Source organism: Sinohyriopsis cumingii, unplaced genomic scaffold, assembly GCF_028554795.1.
Source record: "Sinohyriopsis cumingii isolate HCF-2022 unplaced genomic scaffold, ASM2855479v2 utg000160l, whole genome shotgun sequence".
Classification (NCBI taxonomy): domain Eukaryota; kingdom Metazoa; phylum Mollusca; class Bivalvia; order Unionida; family Unionidae; genus Sinohyriopsis; species Sinohyriopsis cumingii.
The window spans coordinates 8655160-8678192 of NW_028315873.1; the positions used below are offsets into that span (position 1 = coordinate 8655160).

The 23033-nt window shown below is 34.9% G+C and overlaps 1 protein-coding gene across 1 annotated transcript; it reads right to left on the reverse strand.

The window, feature by feature from the left end:
• Positions 1 to 117: 117 nt before the first annotated feature.
• On the reverse strand, positions 118 to 20941 carry LOC149774737 (uncharacterized). The gene is made up of 5 exons (XM_089944790.1): positions 20460 to 20941; positions 16816 to 16986; positions 11041 to 11301; positions 4244 to 4503; positions 118 to 1047 (listed from the first exon to the last, which is right to left on the reverse strand). Exons 1-5 carry the CDS (start codon positions 20765 to 20767, stop codon positions 386 to 388), a joined length of 1662 nt encoding a protein of 553 aa, XP_089800916.1. The 5' UTR covers positions 20768 to 20941; the 3' UTR covers positions 118 to 385.
• Between the last annotated feature and the right edge of the window lie 2092 nt (positions 20942 to 23033).

A 23033-nucleotide genomic window follows, 5' to 3' on the forward strand; every position in this document is an offset into this window, starting at 1 on the left:
TGTGCATTAAACGTATTGTTGGATAATTTTGCTTTCTTAATGGAACGCAAAGAGCACGCTGAGTAGATTATATTATGTGCAATGTAACTACTGGTTCAAAACATAAATAATTATGGATTGTGTTTATTATTACCTTTATTCTTCTGTTAAAAAGCCATTACAATACATTAATTCGATATTCAGCAAAATATTTTTTCATCAGTAATGAGAGATGTATTTAATTATGGAATGACCGTGCTGATCTAAGTGCCATTTCATTCAAAATATTCTAACCGCCGTTTTTTCAAATACTTTTTCTTCATGTGCGACCTACCTGCCGTTCCCTGGAAGCTACAGTGTTATGATGGCTCTAACGTACGGATCGTTATTGAATGATCCATGTTGTCTACCATATTACAGTTACTATCAATATTAATACCGTAAGATACCCACGCGCGATGCAGTTAGACACGCGGTTCGAGCTTGAAATATGTATGGCGACTGCCTTCCTTCTAGTGAAAACTGGAGGATCCAATGATTCGAAACTTGGAATTTCCAGAGTGTTCATTACATTGCTTGTATTACTTTTGTCTACAAACCTGAATGTCGTGAAATCTTTTACATCTTTCAAAAGTCCCGTTCCTTCCGCGTAAAACACGTCACTTGTTTTTTTGGCAAACAGCAAAAAACTAGCATACCCATAAGTCGCCATTAATTGATTGTCCTCGCTAATATGGATTTTTATATCTCCATAGGCTTCGTTGCTATATACGCCAACATACGATTCATTAGCTCGGAAGGGTTGAATATCTTTATCAATGGGTGTTCTCTTCGTTGAAGGTTTCTTCTCAAACCAAGGTTCTGGAAATGTACAGATCGTGGATTCATTCAACCATGGTTCTTCGTTTAAGTAAAGATCACTGAGAAAGTTGTGGAGATTAGAGCGGAATATATAGCTAGGATCGTCCCCAGTCATGGCAGTGAAGATGCCCAGCTTCTGGTTTGGGTAAAGCGTCAGCAGTGAACGGTGCCCGTCGGTGGATCCGGTGTGGGTCAGTAATGGATAACCTGAAAGAAAAGATATTTGAAATCTTGGGGAAAATTATATTATAAAAGGTAAGCTTGTTGAAAACTTCAGCCCAATTCTAGAAAACTAAATAGGCGTTAATTCTTTAACTCTTTCTCAAAAACATAACACCTTATACGTTCTCGTTCATTCTCACCCATCGGAACAAAAATATATATATCCACCCCTCGTGTATGTTCACACTATAAAAGAAAAGCAAGATGGGTGTTAGTCAAAATAATACAACAAATTTTTCGCGGTGAAGTTGTAAACGTGCCCGGTGAAAAGCGTGTTAATTTATTTGAAGAAGTAATTCTGATTCTGCCTACATCTCATTTTCCTTCAGTGACAGTTATGGTCCTGACATGGTTGATAAAGAAAATTCTGAAATGGTTGATAAATACATTCAACTCAAACTTGAGTAATAAATACAATCCTGAAATGGTTAAAAAATACGGACTTAATATGGTGTATAAATACGGTCCTAACATGGTTCATAAATACGGACTTTATATGGTGTATAAATACAGTCCTAACATAGTTGATAAATACGGACTTTATACGGTGTGTAAATACGGTCCTAACATGGTTGATAAATACGGACTTTATATGGTGTAAAAACACAGTCCTCACATGGTTGCTAAATAAGGACTTTATATGGTGTATACATACGGTCCTAACATGGTTGATAAATACGACTTTATATGGTGTACGAATAGAGTCCTAACATGGTTGATAAATACGGTCCCGAAATGGTTGATAAATACGGTCCTAACATGGTTGATAAATACGGACTTTATATGGTGTATAAATATGGTACTAACATGGTTGATAAATGCGGACTTTATATGGTGTATAAATACGGACCTAACATGGTTGATAAATACGGTCCCGAAATGGTTGATAAATACGGACTTTATATGGTGTATAAATATGGTCCTAACGTGGTTGATAAATGGCGGTATTGGCATTCCTAGCATGGTTAATAGATACGGTATTGGCATTCCTAGCATGGTTAATATATACGGTATTGGCATTCCTAACATGGTTAATAGATACGGTCGCTAAATTGTTGATAAATACATTCAGTAGAGGGCATTTCATTTTGTTTCGGAAAAAGATAGTGCAATTAAATTAATAAGACTAGTAATTTCTATTATTTGCAAATTATTGATACCGAGATTCAAATTTGAATATAGATAAGATACAAACAAACCGAATGATGTTGTATATTGTTAACGGGTTTTCAACCAGCATGCTAAAATTATGGATTGAAAACTGCTATCAACGATGATTAATACCGTGAAGAAAAGTCGTTTTTATAAAACTTAAAGCTCATGTACACAATTCTGCATTAAAACAATTAAAGTCAATATCAATATAAGTCGAAACAAGACTGACCTTAACAAAATTGTCTTCAAGGTCTCGCAGCTAGGTTTTGCTTTATATTGACTCTTTCTGTTGTGTATGTTTCATCATGGTAAATACCAGTAATTGTTTTGAAGCATCTATTGAGTTTGTAATAGCTGATATTATTTAAATTTGCATCCACATTTCGAGATAATTGTGATTTTGAATAAAAGACAACCCTTCTTCTTTGTTCCATATTTATTTATCAACAATATTACCCACCCACCCCCAATCTCAGACTGATCTCTGTTCTAATTTGCAAATGTAGTAGAGGGATAGTACAATGGGCATATGCATGAATTGTAATCCATAATCTCTTTAAATGGAAAATATGTTTTAATATATGCATATCAGCTAAAATTATATACATTGCTATGGTCTTGTTGCCATGGATATATGTAAATTTCCCTATGCCTTTATTGCATCCGCATCTACCATTGGCGATCCTTAACCCGTTCATCTGGCATAGCTGTATACGCTTTATTCCATAGTGATTTGTCTCCCTTACGTTTTGATTAGCCGGAAAATGCACGTCTTCGTCTTCAGTATAATTCAATTCTTGAAGGTCTGTAACACTGTCATATTTGATAGAATCTGGTTCAGTACCTGTATATGCATTAAATATGCAGTAAAACCACCAGCAGTTGTGATTTTAGTCATCAGGTCAACTTAGATCGAAGTGAGGCAAAGATATATATATATATATATATATATATATATATATATATATATATATATATATATATATATATATATATATATATATATGTTAAAACAGAGAATTCATGAGTATTCCAGACAAAACAAAAATTAAGTTCCATAGTTAACCACCCAATATTGTTTGAGATTATTGCTTCTCTGGACATACTGACTTGTTTCAGGAGGGAATCACAAGCAAATCTCTTCAAAAACACATCATCATCATCATCATCATGAAGGCTTTTATTATTATTTATTTATTATTATTATCTTTTTTAATTATTATTATTATTATTATTATTATTATTATTATTATTATTATCATTATTATTATTATTATTATTATTATTAAGATAGAAAACCTAATTATTTACTAAACCGCTCCAGTGGCCTAGTGGTTAGAGCTTCCGCCTTGGATGCGGGAGGTCGTGGGTTCGATCCCCGACCGAGTCATACCATAGACTTACAAAAATGGTACTAACAGCTGCCTCGCTAGGCGCTCAGCATTAAGAGGTTAGTGTTAGGACTGGCCTGCCTGGTGTCAGGATAATGTGACTGGGTGGGACATCATGCTACATGTCTGCGGCATGATGCCCCAGTGCTAGACATCACTATAAACTGCCACAATGCAGACATCGTAGCGATGTTACTGAAACATTGTTAAAGCTACGTAAACAATCAAAATCACATCACATCACATATTTACTACACGTTCACCCAAAAATCGTATGATTAAACTCCAACACAGAATTGACCGCTCCGATGGCCTAGTCGTTAAAGCGCCCGCCTCGGATGCGGGAGGTCGCGGGTTCGAATCACGGCCGCCTCATACCAAAGACTTATACAAATGGTACTAACAGCTGCCTCGCTAGGCGCTCAGCATTAAGAAGTTAGTGTTAGGACTGGTCGGCCTGGTGTCAGGATAATGTGACTTGATGCCCCAGTCCTAGACATCACTATAAACTGCAACACTGCAGACAACGTAGCAATATGACTGAAAAATCGTTAAAGCTACGTTAAAAAAAAAAACAAAGCAAAATCCAACTGTTTTATGATTTTTCTGGCCATTCATTGTTGACTGCGTTTTACCCCGGTAGTATCCTATCATCCAGCCGAGTCCATAGTTGTCTTCGCTGAAGGCCACAGAGGCGGTGGGGCGGGTCAGATATGAACTTATTGTGGAGGTTGGCACGGGCTGATGCTTCTTGTGGGCCTCGCCTAATACCCCCTCCCTGAGCACCCAGACTCCTTTCGTATTCCGTCCGCCAGAAAGGTGAAACATCATCCACTTCGCCATGTCCAGGGCGTTACTTAGCACGCATCCAGACCCACACAGCAGTCCCCATAACCTGCAACAACAGAGATTGATAATTTGCAGTCGTGGTACACTCTGTGTGTGTGTGTGTGTGTGTGTGTGTGTGTGTGTCTTTGAAAAGGGTGCAAAACGGGACATCGGTGAGCATACAAGACAAAATACTGGGAACACACCTCTATACGAGATGTCCCCTTTTTGTAAATGCGACAAGGAATGATCGCGACGCCCTTACTTATTAATAAAATCCTTGAAATAAGAGGATCTCAATATCTGGGGGGTGGGGGGTCACATCATACCACCCATTAAAATACACACGTGCCACTCAACTCAAACAATCATGCGTATCAGTCAGACAACCAGTCGGCAACCCCTCCAGAATCGATGGGCATATCAATATGGGATTTCACTAAAAGAATTCTTATGAAATTCTGCTGGTCTTAAATTAAACTGGTCCAGATCTGACGTCCATTATGGCCGCACAGTGGCCAAGTTGAAAATAGTTTTATCGTTAGTCCTCCTAAATGGATCGCCATATAAACATGGGGTTTACACTACAATACGTCTTATAATATCTAGTTGGTTCTGAATGCAAAGGATTCCCATCTGATACTAAGAATGGCAGTCAGAAAAGCCATCATTAAAATCTTGTTATTGCTACTCCTTCTGATTGGGTTTGTCATATAAACATGGAGTTTTCACTAGAAGAATTCTTATGTCTAATTGGCCCTAAATAAATTTTAAAAAATAGTGACGTTCAGCGTGCACGCCACCGTTATGCGTGGAAGAAGGCATTATCATGAGGTTTACACAAAAATTCTCCTTATGATGTCTGAATAAAAATGGCGGTGATATAGTATTCACTATGGCATCCATGGTAGCCATCTTTGAAATCCTGTTATCACAACTGTGCTTGAAAGGAAAGTCACACAGAAATGAGGTTTTCACCAGAAGAACTTCTAGCTCTATTGCATTGCTAGTATTTGATTATAATACTGATGGAGAAACATGTTTAGCTGAGCACGACTGTGTAAACTATTTGACATGGTAATATTAAAGGAACATGAAGCATCCCGCTCAAGTTCAGTCGACTGTACTGCCCTTGTCAGAGGACTACATAATTACATATTTGTATGACTTTGGAAAGGCAGGAAATTGTCAACCAAGCGTATGATTCATATCTACTAGAATTATGTCCCATACCCCCAAACTCCCAACAGCAACACACATTTGCACGAATATTATGTACATCTGACCTTTCGTAAAGCATTACAAAACAATGGCATATTTGCTCCAAATGTATATTTCGGTTTTATTTTTTAATTTTCCATTTTATTTCGTTTATTTATTGTTATCTTTTATTATCGAATCTGCATCTTGTTTCGTTTATTTTAACAATGCTATCCAATCCAATGTTTGTAAACCAACAAAAATTCAACAAGAATGCGATGGCGACAAACCCATACAAATTAGAATAAATTGAATTCATGAAGTTTAGCGAGTCGAACGTTTAGATTTTTACGATGGAATTAACATTTGATAATTAAATGGAAAATATCCGGTTTGTACAAACTTGTAACCAGCTAGTTTGTGAATAATGTAGTGTACCTGTGATAAAACTGTGTTGCGGATTTAAAATAAAAAACTGTGGTGTTCTAATGAACTCCGTTTCTACTAGAGTAGTGCATTTTTTCAGATTTAAGAAAAGAGAAATATCACTATCATAAGCAAAACAATCCAGCCTAGATTTAATTTCGAAACCCATTTTAAAAAATCATAGATTCTCCCGGGACTTGAAAAAAGATCCTTGTACAAAAAGAAAAAGACTATAAGACGCTAATGTCGGAAAAATCAAACACTCTCATCCTAATCTCCATACTTTCTATTTTGTCACGAAATTTTGGAGCGAAGGCGGTAAACAATAAGTTAAGACGGTTAGTGTAAAAAAGGCATCATATTTTGAGCAGAATCTGTATGTCGAATGCGATACTTAATTTGTTAGCAAATAAAGTCATTATTTCTCTTTCATATAAATACTATGTTTCTACTCTTTCATGTATAGTGTCTATACTCTTTCATATTCTTACAGTGTTTATACTCTTTCATATACAGTGTTTATACTCTTTCAAATAAATATTTTGTTTCTACTTTTCATATAAATACAGTGTTTATACTCTTTCATATAAATACTGTGTTTATACTCTTTCATATAAATAGTGTTTATACTCTTTCATATACAGTGTTTATACTTTTTCATATAAATACTGTTTTTATACTCTTTCATATAAATACAGTGTTTATACTCTTTCATATAAATAATGTGTTTCTACTCTTTCATATAAATACAGTGTTTATACTCTTTCATATAAATACTGTTTTTATACTCTTTCATATAAATAGTGTTTATACTCTTTCATATAAATAGTGTTTATAATCTTTCATATAAATACAGTGTTTATACTCTTTCATATATAAATACAGTGTTTATACTCTTTCATATAAATACACTGTTTATACTCTTTCATCAATATCATCTTCATACCTAACTTTATTATGTATTTAACTAGCCATTGTCTTATCTCAACTTCTGATGAATTTACAGATTTAATTTTTATATGGTAATCAACGTTAACAATTTCATAATTATTTATGATAATATGATAATGTTCATTTACATGGTTTTATATTTTATTTTGCAGAGTGTTTTACACATAAAACATTTGTACTGAATCACATACAATCATACTGAAAGGTCATTGGTATTACAGTTCTTCTCTCTCGACTCCACCAACCCACCCAAACACACACTTTCACTTAACAATCCCCAGCTACATTTCAAAGCCAATCCCTTATTATAATAATAATAATAATAATAATAATAATAATAATAATAAATAGATTTGGCAATTTATAATTTAAAAAACTCTAAACATAACTAATATTTTTATAAATACATCGGTAACATTCAAAAGTTGTTATCAAAGTCTCTATTTGTCATTATTGTTGAACTAGTGAGACAATGAAACGTCAATAAACGTAGGAGAAATAAATAAACAGATAAATAGTTGAACCTTAAGTTACATTTGTTAGTCTAATGTTCCTATATAAATAATAAACGTACCACATGTATCTATTATTTTTTAATTCGAATGGTGGTTTAATTATTTTTAGAGAAATGTCCATTTTCATGTAATGTTGAAGTGGATTTCATAACACTGTCCGCTCATAATGATGTATCACTCCTATGTGTTATTTTATGTTATTTCTAATTACACATGAAGTATACAACCCTCAAACAAACAGAACTTAAAAATCAATTTTATTTTATTCGTGTTTTAAGTTAAAAAACGTATACACGGCAGTAACAAATGATATTAATTGAACACGTGCCATGCAGATCTATGATCAGTTTATTTTAACGGAAATATGTTTTCCGTATTGCCGCACACTTCTGACTTCAAAACAGAGTACACTTTCGTATTGCCGCACACTTATGACTTGAAAACAGAGTACCTATAATTTTGACTATGTGTTCCCGTTCTAGTGGAAAAAACTTCCAATGCAGCAATGTTTGGAAAAATGGGCAACACACCGATATCCAAATCAAACTGAAACCCATCTTCCTCTCCATGTTACGATAAGGACGTCCTTACTGGGACGTCCCCATTATAATATAAAAACTAATTTGACCCGTTTCCTAGGTTTTACAAGGCTTTGTGTTTGTGTTTCTTTAAACGTCTATCCAGGATGATTTTTACTTTCAAAGACTGCATCGTGTGTCCGCTTTTGTCCGGTCGATGCTCTCGCGTAGGCTTCTCTTCATTCCTTTTATGTTTTGTTCAAATGCATACAGAGGGGTGGGGGTGCATGGTTTTCACGCTCTTCTAAAGATAAACTTCCAGGTCTTTTCCAGGGCTTTTCCAAGATGAAATTAATTTTTTCAAGGTTTCACCTATGACCATTACTGAATGGAACTAAAGAACATTTTAGATTATAAAAACATGCATTTTCTAAATCTTAATATGTTTCTCTTTCAAGACTCTCCACAACATCTGAGTCAGAAAAGATGATCACATACAAAACCACAAAATGTATCACACGAAACAAGCTTGATTCTACTGCTTAAAATTGGCATGTAAAGTCATTGCAATGTACAAAATAAAAATTATAACTTTATTTGCTGACCTGCATTATGTCGCTAAGTGGGAACAACATGATCAACATAAATATGTTGTTTTTTTTTTCTTTCAAGGCTTTAATTCTAAAGAATATATATATATATATATATATATATATATATATATATATATATATATATATATATATATGCATCTTACAAAAAGTAAACATTTCCTATTACAGTACATAAAAAAACAATGAACGCAAATAATTAGTATCTTGTCTTGTAACGAAAAGAGTTTAACCCTGAATTTATCTGTGCCAATAAAATCACAAACAAGATTTTTCAAACAACATAATCTTCTTAATACAATCTGGTTAAAAATTGCACGATTTAAAAAAAAAAAACATTTTCAAAAGGGTTGATTTAAAGTTTGACAAAAGACCTTCAAATTTATATACTGTTGTATAAACAAGGACTGAATTTTCTGTAAAACCAGCTGGTATGGTTTTAAATATATAATAAAAGGGACGATATTTTCTCATTTCAGCTCTGAGATTCAACAATTTACACTACAAATCTGGCTTAAAACCAACACAATCCGTTATCAAATATGGATTTCCTCCGAATATTCCCACCCCATTTTTCATATTTGGACATTTAGGTGTGGGGCCATCGCAACTGCATATCAAAAATTTGGAATTTGCTGTCACCTTGCGGGAGCGACATATTGTAGTCGCTTGCCAGCGGGCCTATAAAATTTAAATGTATGTTATATCGACTTATACCTGTATGAAAGCGATGGGAAAATGATTTATTTTCTCAGAAATGGCAAGTATTATAATCGTTATGTCTTTAATCCGCTGACAGACTAGACAAAACTATGGCGTAGATAAAACCTGACCCTGTACTCACCATCTGCATTACTAGTCACATGACTTCACAAATCTGAAACGACGACATCAGAAGTCTAATATTCACGTGATATCAACAACAAACATTTTTAATGTTGTTGTACAGAAATTAAATTATCTTAAATGACAGCCTCATATCTTTTGTAAAAATCAGCAATCTGGCCAGTCTGATTTATCAAGGAGACAGCACATGCCAACCTGGTAGTCACGTGATACAACAAAACTCCAGAAGTTGTTCCCGGAATATATAAATATGGAACATTTTGTGTTCTTTCATATTGTGTTTAAATTACAGCCAGTATACCACTTTCATAGTCGTTCCCGGAATATATAAATATGGAACATTTTGTGTTCTTTCATATTGTGTTTAAATTACAGCCAGTATACCAGTTTCATAGTCGTTCCAGGAATATATAAATATGGAACATTTTGTGTTCTTTCATATTGTGTTTAAATTACAGCCAGTATACCACTTTCATGTAAATATATATATATATATATATATATATATATATATATATATATATATATATATATATATATATATATATATATATAATTCGCTACAACATTTGAAAATGTTGATTGTTAGATTCGTATGCTCATGCGAGTAACAATGCAAATCACGAGTACCAGGTCACATTTCATCAACGCAGTAGTTTTATCTTGACCTTCAGCAGATTAACGACATAACGAGTATAATAGTCACAATTTCTGAGAAGATAGGTAATTTCATATCGATTTCATGTATGTATTACTCGATCTAACAACGTTTAAAGTTTGCTAGGCCATCCGGTAAGTGGCTACGCTTGCCACCACCATGTTGGCCTCTTGTGATGCAAGACTGGTTTTCATACCTTCCATGTAAGAAAAGATACGAATATCGATCTGATTTTGAAAATAAAAGACTACTAAACGAATCTAATCCACTGAGCGTTTGGATTTATTCAGCATATATGTTTATTGCGAGCACCCAGATAATCCATACTACACCCTCCAAATGTTCTGGTTAGAGCTCGATAAAGTTAACCCAGTTTCTGTTTAGTTAGACTCAATTACGTGATTGTTTCGGCCGTCAAGTGCTGGCGGAATATTCCCGGGTTTTTCCCGACTTTCATCAGTCTTTACGAAATTCAAGGACTTTTCACGGTCGGGAAAAATTATCATTTCTCCCGACTTTTTTCCCGATTTCCCGGTAGCGTGACGACCCTGGGGTTGATGTGGGATGTGGAGTATGGCAGAGGAGCTTTCCACAACAAACACGTATGACTGCTATTTAATATTAAGTTTAAAATCAGACCAATATTTCAAGACATTCGACTCTTTAAGATCTTCATCTCGGCAAATATTTGTTAATGTGTATAATGTTGACAAAGACACCAAAAGCAATGACGTAGTAGTAGTAGTAGTAGTAGTAGTAGCAGCAACAGGGGTATGGAAATATATTCCATCGTGAATCGTATTCTTGCAACAAAGAGGAAGAGAGAAGAGGTAGGAGGCAGAAAGAGAAATTAAGTAACATGGAAAATATTCTGGAAACCTTGAAAATTCATTGGGCACTTCATAAAGTTGTCCATCTTTGTCAAGATAGCCCACGGCAAGGTCAACTTTCTCCCAATCGACAGTCGTGACAAAATTGGATGACGTCATTCCGAGAGGTTGGAATAATTCTGTCGTGACCAAATCCTCCCATTTCCGGCCGCCAAGCCTTTCCGTGATGTAAGTGATCAGTCCATACATGAGATTGTTGTAGTAGAAACTGGAACGGAACCCACCAGCGGGTTTTAAATACTTCAGTCGCCTTAAACGATAAAGTAAAACATGACTCAAAATTATTCGAATATGAATTGCACAGCCGTAAAGCTATCGCTTTCTTCCTTTTTGGTCACATGTTCAATTCACGTTTGTGGCATATACAAGGGCAAATAAGCTGCTCATCCAGGGTCGGCTGTTTCTTGCTCTTTTTTTATTGGGGGGGGGGGGGTAAGGTGGAGGTTATCAACCCACTCAGTTGAAGACCACTTCAGATTAATTTGGAAAATATGTGCGTAAGTAGTTAAAAATTGTTGTGTATTGATCCATGTGCAAAAATTGGTATCCCCTAAATCAGAGGAGCACAACACGCGGCCCGCGGGCCAGATCTATTCCAGCCCTTGAACGTCTTCTGTCCGGCCGTCAGGGCAAATTAAAAATGCACAGAAATCTGAGCCGTGAACAGTAATTATATTAAAGAAATTAGAAATCCATTCGGCTACTAAAGGTAAAATTATATTAACACCTCCATGTCAAGCAGTAGTTTATTACAAAATTTATTAACGTTAATTTCGTTTAACAGTCGTTGTTGTATAGAACATGCAGCGTCGTGTTTGCGGCCCTCGAGTGGTCTTAGAAAATGCAATATAGCCCTTGGCCGAAAAAAAAAGGTTGTGCACCCCTGCCCTAAATATTTGACCCTATAAGGAAAGTTACCCTGGGAGAGAGATTTTGATTTATTTTCTCCTCTTATTGACGCTATGTCTTTTACAGTGATAAAACTCGACCTCTCCAATCATACTGTTTCTTAGGTATCTAGTTGAATGTCACTAGGTGAATTATAGGTGATTGCTATGATCTGAACAAATGGCACTGGACTAGCGTAGCCAATGCTACTCTCAGTCCAAATCGACACAGGTCGACGGAACTAAATCTGCAACATAGTCGCGCAAATATTATTGTAAATACGGAATGGTTTTATCCAAAGTTAGGGACAGCAAGTTGTGTAACAGGTTCTAAGCGACAAATGAGTTAGAAACTTTAAGTCATGATAGATATATGATTCAAAAAGCCTCCCACTAATAAAGCGTGGATACGGTTCTTAATTACTTTACATTTATCTGACTGGTTTCTTTATAAACATTTTTTTTCGTTTTCATGGCAACCGGTCTTCCACAATAAGAATCCTTAAAAATAATTTGTCCAGTCTCATACAGCACCAGGACCGAGAATATTACATGAATAACGTTGATATGTTCTGCTTTGATCCACATTCAAACTGCGTACAAAAGGTGCCGTCGTGGTTCAGTGATTAGTGTGCCGAACTCACAAACCGAAGGGGTACGGGTTCGAATCCTACCATCCGACAAACCTATGTCAGCTATTATGCTGTGTCCTTGAGAAAGGCACTATACTCCAATTACCATGACACTAAATAACCTATTTGTGCTGGTGTGCCGTAAATTCAACCCGTTTACAAGTAAGATGGTCTCGATACATGATGCGTATTGTTGCAGATTACATGTGTATGTGTGTTTATATATATATATATATATATATATATATATATATATATATATATATATATATATATATATATATATATATATGAGAGATAGATATATACATGGTTCTTTGACTTATCATCCAATAAAAGATTGTTTCACATGAATGTTTTCGCTAAATATTTCGGAAATGAATCTGTTTCTGAGACTACATAAAAAAGGCATTGTAAAAAGAGGTGATATTCGTCTCTGACTTTATCACGTAACACACATATACATTGATTTGTCCTTATGTCGTCCTTCCTCTATAGCTAAATTACCAGCGGAACAGCGAAGTCGGTTTAACTCATTTTGTAGATGGGTAGGTAAATTAATGGTTGTATAAAAACGGAAAGAACAAAGTATCATAAAATGTACTATAGTGATATGGCTTGTGTGATTTATTTACGGCTAATTCCAATCTTGAATGAAACTGTCTTTCTTTAAGACGTGGTCCTAAATTCAACAACAACAACAAATCATCTCCTACATCCTGAGCGAATCAACAATAGCCAAATCCATATCTGAATAGTATGTATTTAACTTTCGAGTCTCGGATTCGGCTAATGTGGGTATGTGAGAAAGCTTGCCAGTAGCTTCTCGTGGGTCGGTGGTTCTTTCCGATGGTTTTCTGGGTTCTTCCTCCACCATGTATCGTGTGCTGAAAAATGGCGTTAAACCCTAAAACAACAACTTTAACTTTCGAAACCCATGTAACTTGATCCGAGTCGCATTTATACCCGGATTCGGTTTTCGTTTGTTTTCCTTTTTTATACGACTTTTCGTTGGTCCTCCAAAATCCACCGTTTCTGAATAAAACAATTTCAGTTTTATCTAAATTAATACCCATTCCACTGTTTTCGCAAAATGTCTCCAAAATATTAATTTGCCTTTGTAAAGAATCGTCTTCATTAATATAGTTTGCAACGTCATCAAGAATGTGTATGGATGTCATATTTCTTGTATAAGGAAGATACCATTATCACAATTTTGTCGGCGGTTGGAAACTAAATTATTTATAAATTGCTTAAACAGAAGAGGGCTTAATTTCGTAGCCTTGTCTGGTGCCAGTACTACAATATTATATTGCACCACTGAATGAGGTTTGAAATACTAGTAAAGATTTAACTCAAGATATCAATTTGAGACATACCCCTGTAACTATTAGGGTCATTTGAAAAGACATTATGTGCAAGGGAAAGATAATGTTTTCGCCCAGTTATTTAGGGAAGTGTCTGGTGTAACGAATTACGCTAAATCATTTAACTGTACTGTATTTTGGATTGATGGTGGGGGGGGGGGGTCGGCTATTCCATCTAATCCACCAGGATATCTTGATTTTAAGGTTCGGATACATGAGAAATTCAGCTTCGGAGAATTTTGTTTCAACAAATCATCAAACGATTCATCATGGAATTATAAAATTAAAACAGTAGTTAATTTCTAAGTCACTACGATACAGTAACGATCTGAAGTACTCATATCATTGACGAGACGAGATCGTGACCTTATTGCGTGCCTTGCGCGCACGTGTTTTTGTTTTGTTTTGCTTTTTGGTCAGATTCCAAAACTTTGATACACCTAATCTGAACTTAAGAAACGAGCAGAACGCGTAATTTTAGATGCATCTATTGATCATCCCTCAAAAGCATTATTTACAGAACTCAAATGGTTCACAATATATGACAGGATAGATTTTCACAAGGCAGTTCTTTTATATAATGTCTGCATGGAATGGCACCAGAGTATCTTCAGGACTTAATCAGACCTTTTTCAAAACAATTTCAGTTGAGATCAATATCACATGGAAACCTTCTAGCACCAAAACCAAGAACAGAGCAATTTAAAAAGAGCTTCCAGTACTCTGGTATAGTTCTGTGGAATAAGCTTCCACTACATGTAAAATCTACTGAAAATATTAGAGTATTTAAAAAGAGATATCATGAGCATGTATGTGCTTCTAATAGATAATGGAATTTAGTATTTTAATACTAAACATGTTAAAACAAACAGCAATTATTGCTATCTTCATATAATGTGCATTGTTATACTCTCCTTCAGATGGCCTCAAGGGAGAATAGTCCGTGACTAATGAGTCACCCTCTATAAATAAAACATTATTATTATTATTATTATTAATTCTAATAATTCCATTTCCTTTTCATACTTAACAGTTCTCTATTTTCATGCGAATCACGTGACTGAACCTATTTCTATTCATTTTGCAATCTTTCAAATTTGAAAGGAAATGTTAAATCTAAATTAATGTAGAGAATGTAGTGGGGTGTTTTTACCTTTTTAAGAGATCACATTGTTTATCTCACTGAATATGTTGTTTTCTTACCTATTTTACAATAAAATAACATACCTCGGGCAGACTTGTGATGCTTGCACAGGTTCTTCAATCTCATGTGAGAAAGGGAGATTAAAATCATATCGAAAAACAAATAGTTCACTTTGGAATGAATTAACAAATTCGTTTAGTAATATGTTTATATTCTACCTGTCAAATATGGACTAGTATACCGATCCTCCAATACATACATGTGTCTAATGTTGCCAAGTGGAAAAGTGAACTCACATATGGTAGGGACGTGTACATATTCACTCCTAGAGACAATTTCAAAACCTGAGCAATATTTAAAGAAGCCGGATGAAGCAATCAAATGGACAACTACGCTATCCCCTTCATATGCGATACATGTGATACATGTGAGATTTCCATACTGATTTTGATGCATCCTACCATTTAGGATATGTAATGCTTTACATATATCGATCAGTGACATACCGAATGCATTACAAACATAATCTTTCGATTTTCTTTCCGTACCAACCTCATCTCGCGTTTAGAAAGCGTTTTCTTTAACTTAAAATCAGCAATGTCATTTTCTGAAAATTCAGTAAGATTACCAGTTCTACTGTTGAGGTCCCCAGTTCTATTGTTGAGGTCCCCAGTAGAAGTGAGATTTCCAGTTCTACTGTTGAGGTCCCCATCCAAACAGATAAATTCTGCAGGATAATAAGTTATTGACAGAACTCTTTCTTCAAATAATTCGACCCAGTTCTTATCAGTATCATCGAATCATATCGGAGTCTCTTGTAGTGATAAATATGCAAAACAAAGTATCAAATCTTTACCTGAATCTAAATGGTCTCCTTTATAGTGGAGACAGACACAGTCCTCTAATTCTGAGTAAATTCTTTTCACACTATTTTTGCTGTTCATTTTGTCTTCACGATTTATAATAGTAAGATCTTCGCAGCATCTGCGAAACGTTTCTGTTTTCTTCCTAATTTAAATAAATGTAAAATATTCTACTGCAAAACCGTCAAAATTTACTTTCTGACTTTCCCCAAGTTTCACAAAACGCGCACATGTAAAATCTTGTGACAAACAAATTAAAGTTAGCTGAAATTTATATTTCAACAAACCTTCAAACACATATGCGTATTGTTGTTTTCGCATTGTTGCGAGTGAAAGTCTTGCCCGCATTCCTATTTATATATTGGTGTTTGTGACGTTTCGGATCTAATTAAGTGCTGAATGTCGTCTTTTAAATAGGACAGAAAAAAAGAGAATGGGTATATACATTGATGAAGGACTTAGAAGCAGAACACAAGCCGGACTACCCCGCCCCATTGTCCTCATTTTTATACCCTTTAATCATCCCTCTGCGCGCGCGTGTGTGTGTGTGTGTGTGTGTGTGTGTGTGCAGAAAGATGAGACAATAAGTTCTGTAATTTTAGTATGCGTGTCCAGTAAGATTCATAACTGTATCAACAGATGACAAATTTTATTCAAAGAAGTGAAGCATTATTCTAAAACTGTCAATATATTACCACAATATTTTCCTCTAAATTTCTGAAATATTTCGAAACAACAAAAAATAATCAAGCAAAATATTTAGTGTCTTCTGTTTAAGCTGTGAGTTTGTGATTTAGTTTTGTTGATTGTTTTTTGGAGGGTGTGTTTTCTTTTTTCTACAATTCCCAAATAATGTCTTTGTTTTTTTTACCCAGCAAGATTTTCTCTGGTCAGCGAATCATCCAGTCTGATATTGTTGTTGCTAGGGACGCCCATTCTGTGTGCCAACAGATCTTCCAGTGTAGCGTACTGGCTTCTAAGTTTGCCATAAAACAAATCATCCTTCCCCAAAACGTCAGACACTTTACTGGACAGGGAAAACCTGTAGAATGGTAATAATATCAGTGGTGGTAGCGTTGGTGTTTGTAATGGAAGTAGAAGTGGTGGAGATTTGATTGGATGTGGTGGTGGTTTTAATGGAAATAGAAGTGGTGGAGATTTGATTGGATGTGGTGGTGCTAGTAGTATTTGAAGTGGTGATATTGGTAGCAGTAATAAGAGTAATAATATAGTATTAGTAATGGATGGTGGTGATTCTGGCATTGATCATAGTGATAACAAAAGCAGTGGTAGTAGTAGTACTAGTGGCGGTAACAGTAGTACTAATAACAGTAGTGGTAGTTATGCCAGCAGCAGTATTGTACTTATAGGGAATGCTTCGCGATGGAACTCCGTGTTTCTTAGATTATGTAATTTATTGGATTTCCTTTTTTTTGTAATCGTGGTACGCAGTTTTTTGTGTACAGGTGTCATATGAGTCTAGGTTTGTACAGGTGTCATATGAGACTAGGTTTGTACAGGTGTCATATGAGACTAGGTTCTCCACTGAGTGTTTCTGATTTCTATATTGTTTTATGTGTTCCCATGCCAAAGTTAGCTGAATCGTATATATATTTTTTATTTATTTATTTAATCATTTATTTATTTTGTGTCATGCGTAAACCATACTCAAACTAGCTCCTAAGCAAAGTCCATATGACTTCATCAGTTTCATCATGATTTTATACCGCATCATCTACCTTGTCTTGGATTTTTGTGGGAATTCAATCTTTCTTAACAGCGGAGATAATATTTATATGTGAATACGGAGAAAAAAATTATATTTGACTGCTGGGTGTATTTTGTTACAAACACACACACACACACACACGCTTGTGGCAATCAAAATTCAATCGTTTCGATCTGCAATCTGGTGCTAGTCACCTAGACCAAGCGGGCCCAGTTACCACATACATACATACATACATACATACATGAGTACGGTCGGGTGATACATAGTTGTATCTCAGTCGATATTATTCCCTGGCAGATCTGAGTTGACAACAACGGATAGCAGATTAGAGTTTCGCTCAGGTCACGAATGTGACAAATTAAAAGTACAAAGTTGATCAAAAGTTGACAAGAATAAGTTTGGTATTATAGAAATATATCGCCAGAGGATGGAAGAGTAATGGCATTTAATAAGTTGTAATTTATATCCGTGGTAATCTTGAAATTGATCAGTATTCCCGGCTTCGTATAATCCGTACATTGCACTCCACTATACGAATGTGCAATGCAGGGAAAATACGATTCGGGAACCCGATTATTCCCGACCTATTCGCCAATCAGAAGGCAGTACTCAATTCAGCGCGTTACACTTGCATATAAAGCAGGTGAGTTCATGACTAAGTCGAGCAGTAGGGTGGGAAAACTGTCTGGCATTTCTTAAAGCTACGGTGTAAACTTTATTACAACTATTACAAGTAACTGCGAAGTGTAGCTTGAAACATTAGCGTTGGTTCTTAAATAGATCTCGCGAGAATGGAGAAAAGTCTCCTCCTTTGTAGTTTTTTAGTGTGTGTGTGTGAGTGATTTGGATTTTTAACGTAGCTTTAACACTTTTTCAGTCGTATCGCTACGATGTCTGCAGTGTGACAGTTTATGGTGATGTCTAGCACTGGGGCATCATGCCGCAGACATGTAGCATGATATCCCACCTATCACATTATCCTAACACCAGGCCGACCAGTTCCAATACTAACCTCTTAATGCTGAGCGCCAAGCGAGGCAGCTGTAAGTGCCATTTTTGTAAGTTTTTGGTATGACTCTACTGGGAATCGATCCCACGAGCTCTCGCATCCTAGTTTTTTTTAGTACATATATGATTAATATGTATATTGTAAGCAACGATAGGAGCAGCTGTGTTCTTACTCTTTTAAACTTAAACTAATAAATTAATATTGAATACAGTGGTATTGGCACCAGTGCTTAGATACGTATGTACACGTACCACAGTGACACTAAGACAGTTAAATTACTTTTAAAATCATCATAGAATTTTGACCATGCGTCAGACAAAACGCTTACATACAGATCAGTCTAATTCACGCAAAATCCAAAGAACCGGGAAAACAATATCTCTTATTTTCGCTAGGTTTCGTGATAAACACAGTATTCGTTTGATTTTAGACCAATGCCAGAAATAATAATGTATCACATCATCTTGGCATGAGATAATCTTTACAACATTGAATCGCCAACATGTGATTTCTAGAACAAAATGTACCAAGGGAAAACCCGGAGTACTTTGTCAATGGTTGCCAGAATCTTGATATACCGTTTAATTTGCCATAGACGTGCAACGGAATGAAGGGAGTACTTAAATTAGCTATCGGATAACATCTTGGTTGGAAAGGGAACCCTAGTTCGCTAATTAACCTGTTTTACCCAGTACTTTAACCTGGGGGACACGCTGTACTAATGATCGAGAATAATGGTAACCAGCCAAGTAACTGGAAAACATAACATATATATATATATATATATATATATATATATATATATATATATATATATATATATATATATATATATATATATATTGTGTTGGAAAATGGCGTTAAACCCTACAACAACAACAACAACATCCTGTCCATATTTCATCACGACTAAGCAGATATCAAATAATGATGCTATTAAGTCGGTGGTATATGCACTCGTGCGTAAGCAATCACACATGTATAGAGATCTAGTAATTAATTAATCTCTCTCTCTCTCTCTCTCTCTCTCTCTCTCTCTCTATATATATATATATATATATATATATATATATATATATATATATATATATATATATATATATATATATATATCTTTTAAATAAAAGTCAGTCACTCCCTTATATATATATAAGGGAGTGACTGACCTTTTATTACAAATAAATTTTTTAAGTTTATCTTAGTTGTAATGGAAAAAATAGATACATCTTTTTATTGATGGAATTACAATGCTTTTACGGACCTGAATTTGAAAAACACATTACTGACATTTTAGTGCATAATCGAAAACACATGTTTCACACGCATGATATCCAGAAAATTCCTCGGCTTGTATGGTTTTCCCTGCACATAAGCTGTCATCAGGAATAAATCTATACGGACAAATGTATGGTTTTCCCTGCACATAAGCTGTCATCAGGGATAAATCTATACGGACAAATGTATGGTTTGATCATGATCATCCAGAAATGTAAGGTCTTGAAATTTTAATATCGCGGTGTTTGCATGGATTTTGTATGGGGTTAAGTAGCACAGTGAACTCTAAAAGTTTACACATTCATATTTTAACCCCACCCCTCTCATGGTCACCGAAAAGAGTAGGGCCACGTTAAGATAAGAACACGAAAAAAAAATACAGTTGTTCTAAATTGTTAATTAAAATACTAAGGTATTAAATAATAATTGCGTACATTATTGTAATACCTTTTGTAATATAAAACTTGTATTTGTCCTCCACATAAATTATGTTACTTACTTTTTGTTTCCATCGAGTAGTTTCATCAACAAAGTTGCTGCAAATGCCTTTGAAAGAGATGCAATCCCAAACAATGTTCTATTTGTCACAAAAGATGATGGATCCGAAATATTCTTCAACCCGAACCCCTCCGCAAAAACGATTTCCCCGTCCTTTACCACGGAAATCGCCAAGGCTGGATTATTATGGCAGTCAAGTCCCTTTTGAATAAATTCTTTGACCTTCTGTCGAATCTCATCTTCCCCTGCAGTTTTTGCCACACAGATTGAACACAGAATCGCCAAGAGACATGTATATAGATGCATCATGGCTGAATAGTGGTATCGTGTGAGGAAAACGTGTTTCAAGTTTTAGAGTGGAGAACATGCCGTATAGACCACAATTGACGTGCTTCTTGAAGTTATCCAGTTACAATACTCTGGGATTAATCATAGTTTTCTACCAGTTGAATGGTGATAGTCTTTATGTTGCTGATAATACTAATATGAATGTGTTCATACTTTTATAAATGTGTTCATACTTTTATATGTGTTCATACTTTTATAAATGTGTTCATACTTTTATAATTATGTGATAAAGTACAAATCTAAACCCAAAATCAACTCTGAGATAAGGGCGAAATTTGGATAATTTATATGCACGGTAACTTGAGAGCCAGTTAAATAACCTGCTGCTGTCAAGGTCGCTCAGGTCCGGAATCTGGCTGGTATGAACTAGCCTATACCTCCATAAATAATTAAAATCACGTCTACACTGTTCTACGTAGGACAGTGGATTTATCCTTTCAATGTGACTGCAATACCTCAAGCTATTAATCCCAGACAATACTGCCCTTATCAAGTGCAATTCATGCCGATGCACATATTTTAATAATTAGTGTCGTTTGTATGTGCATTTCAATGTATTATAAAAGGCATTACTTTTTGTAGTAAGCACAAATGGAAGCATTGGGCTCAATCGAGCCCCGCGCATACAGGGTCTGCGCGTTAGTAAATTTTTAAAATATATCTATAGAGAGAAAGTAATTTTAAGGAGATGAAAGAACATTTTAAGTACATTATCATATAAAACTTGTTTAAAAGTTTATTCCGAATGTTGTGCTCGCGGGGCCGCGCGTAAATCCAGAGTGCACAGCCAAAATGATCCAAATCGGTGTGGAAGAATCGTTGATCTTATAAAATACATGTTACCGCTACCATGTTCTGTTGTAAATACATTTGAATATATAGTAAATATACTTTGTGCAACTTTTCTGGTAAAATTTGTTATCATTTCTTTAAAAAGTAGAAGAAACGTACATTTTCTTTCTTTGCCGATTCATGATAACATTGGAGAGAATTTGCGCATGCGTAAAGCATGAATCTGCAGACGTGTTTTCCTAAATTTCACCTGGAAAAATTAACAAGGGAAATTTATCCAACAAGACAAGAATCTAAATATATTTTTGGATTCTGGGAATAATTTCATTTGCTGACGTGTATTATTTGTTTTTATATCTAATGGCATTACATTTACGTGGATGTCATTGCCATGAAAAGTTGTTGACAATTTGGTCAATGTTTAGTGTGTTCATTTGAATTTGGTCAATGTTTAGTGTGTTCATTTGAATTTGGTCACTGTTTAGTGTGTTCATTTGAATTTGGTCACTGTTTAGTGTATTCATTTGAATTTGATCACTGTTTAGTGTGTTCATTTGAATTTGGTCAATGTTTAGTGTGTGCATTGGAATTTGGTCAATGTTTAGTGTGTTCATTTGAACTTGGTCAATGTTTAGTGTGTTCATTTGAATTTTCTTCTGATACATTGTGATAAAAAGTACTAACTAGCATTTTTTAACTGATTACCACAAGTTCCAAAGCCATCTTCTTTGGTAAATTTGGCTTAAAATTATTTTTCCTGTGATTCTGTTTGAGAATAAAGTCCTGTCTTGACTTTATGCGGTAAATATAACATGTTCCAAGAAATAGTGTATAACGAGTACGATTTCCTTTCTTGGCAGTGTCTTCATTTACTTTTTTTTTAAAAAAACTAGATATGTAAAAACCGAAATTAATGCGAGTCTGATTTGGATGTCGTTATATACCAAATTTATTATCTATGTAAATTTTGACAACCCTTTTAATTTATGGTATTTTAAACAGGAAGACTAATATTAATTTTTCTTTATTTATTAATTTAGTTTTTAGTATAACCTGCCTTAAACATCAATTGTCCATTATAAATGATTCGTAGGTAAACAGTAATACATAGAAACATTACCATTAGCATAAGTTCACATGTCGACTGTGATACATCTTCTTACATTACAATGCATTATTTTGTTCTTACAAGGCACATCTTCAAAATTAAACATAAACACGCAATTCCATCATTATCTGAGGCTGAATAAATTAGCAACCGATATGAGATCTCATTGAAAGTCACGGAAATGTTCAAGAAATTGACTCAAATGTTAATTTGTTGGTGCAGAAAACCCCTACAAATAAGGCTATTTCTGAATGCCAGTAAATAAGACGCTTCTTATCAAGTTGAATGTACCTTCGGAGTCATAATTTTTTTGTTTTTATTCGATAT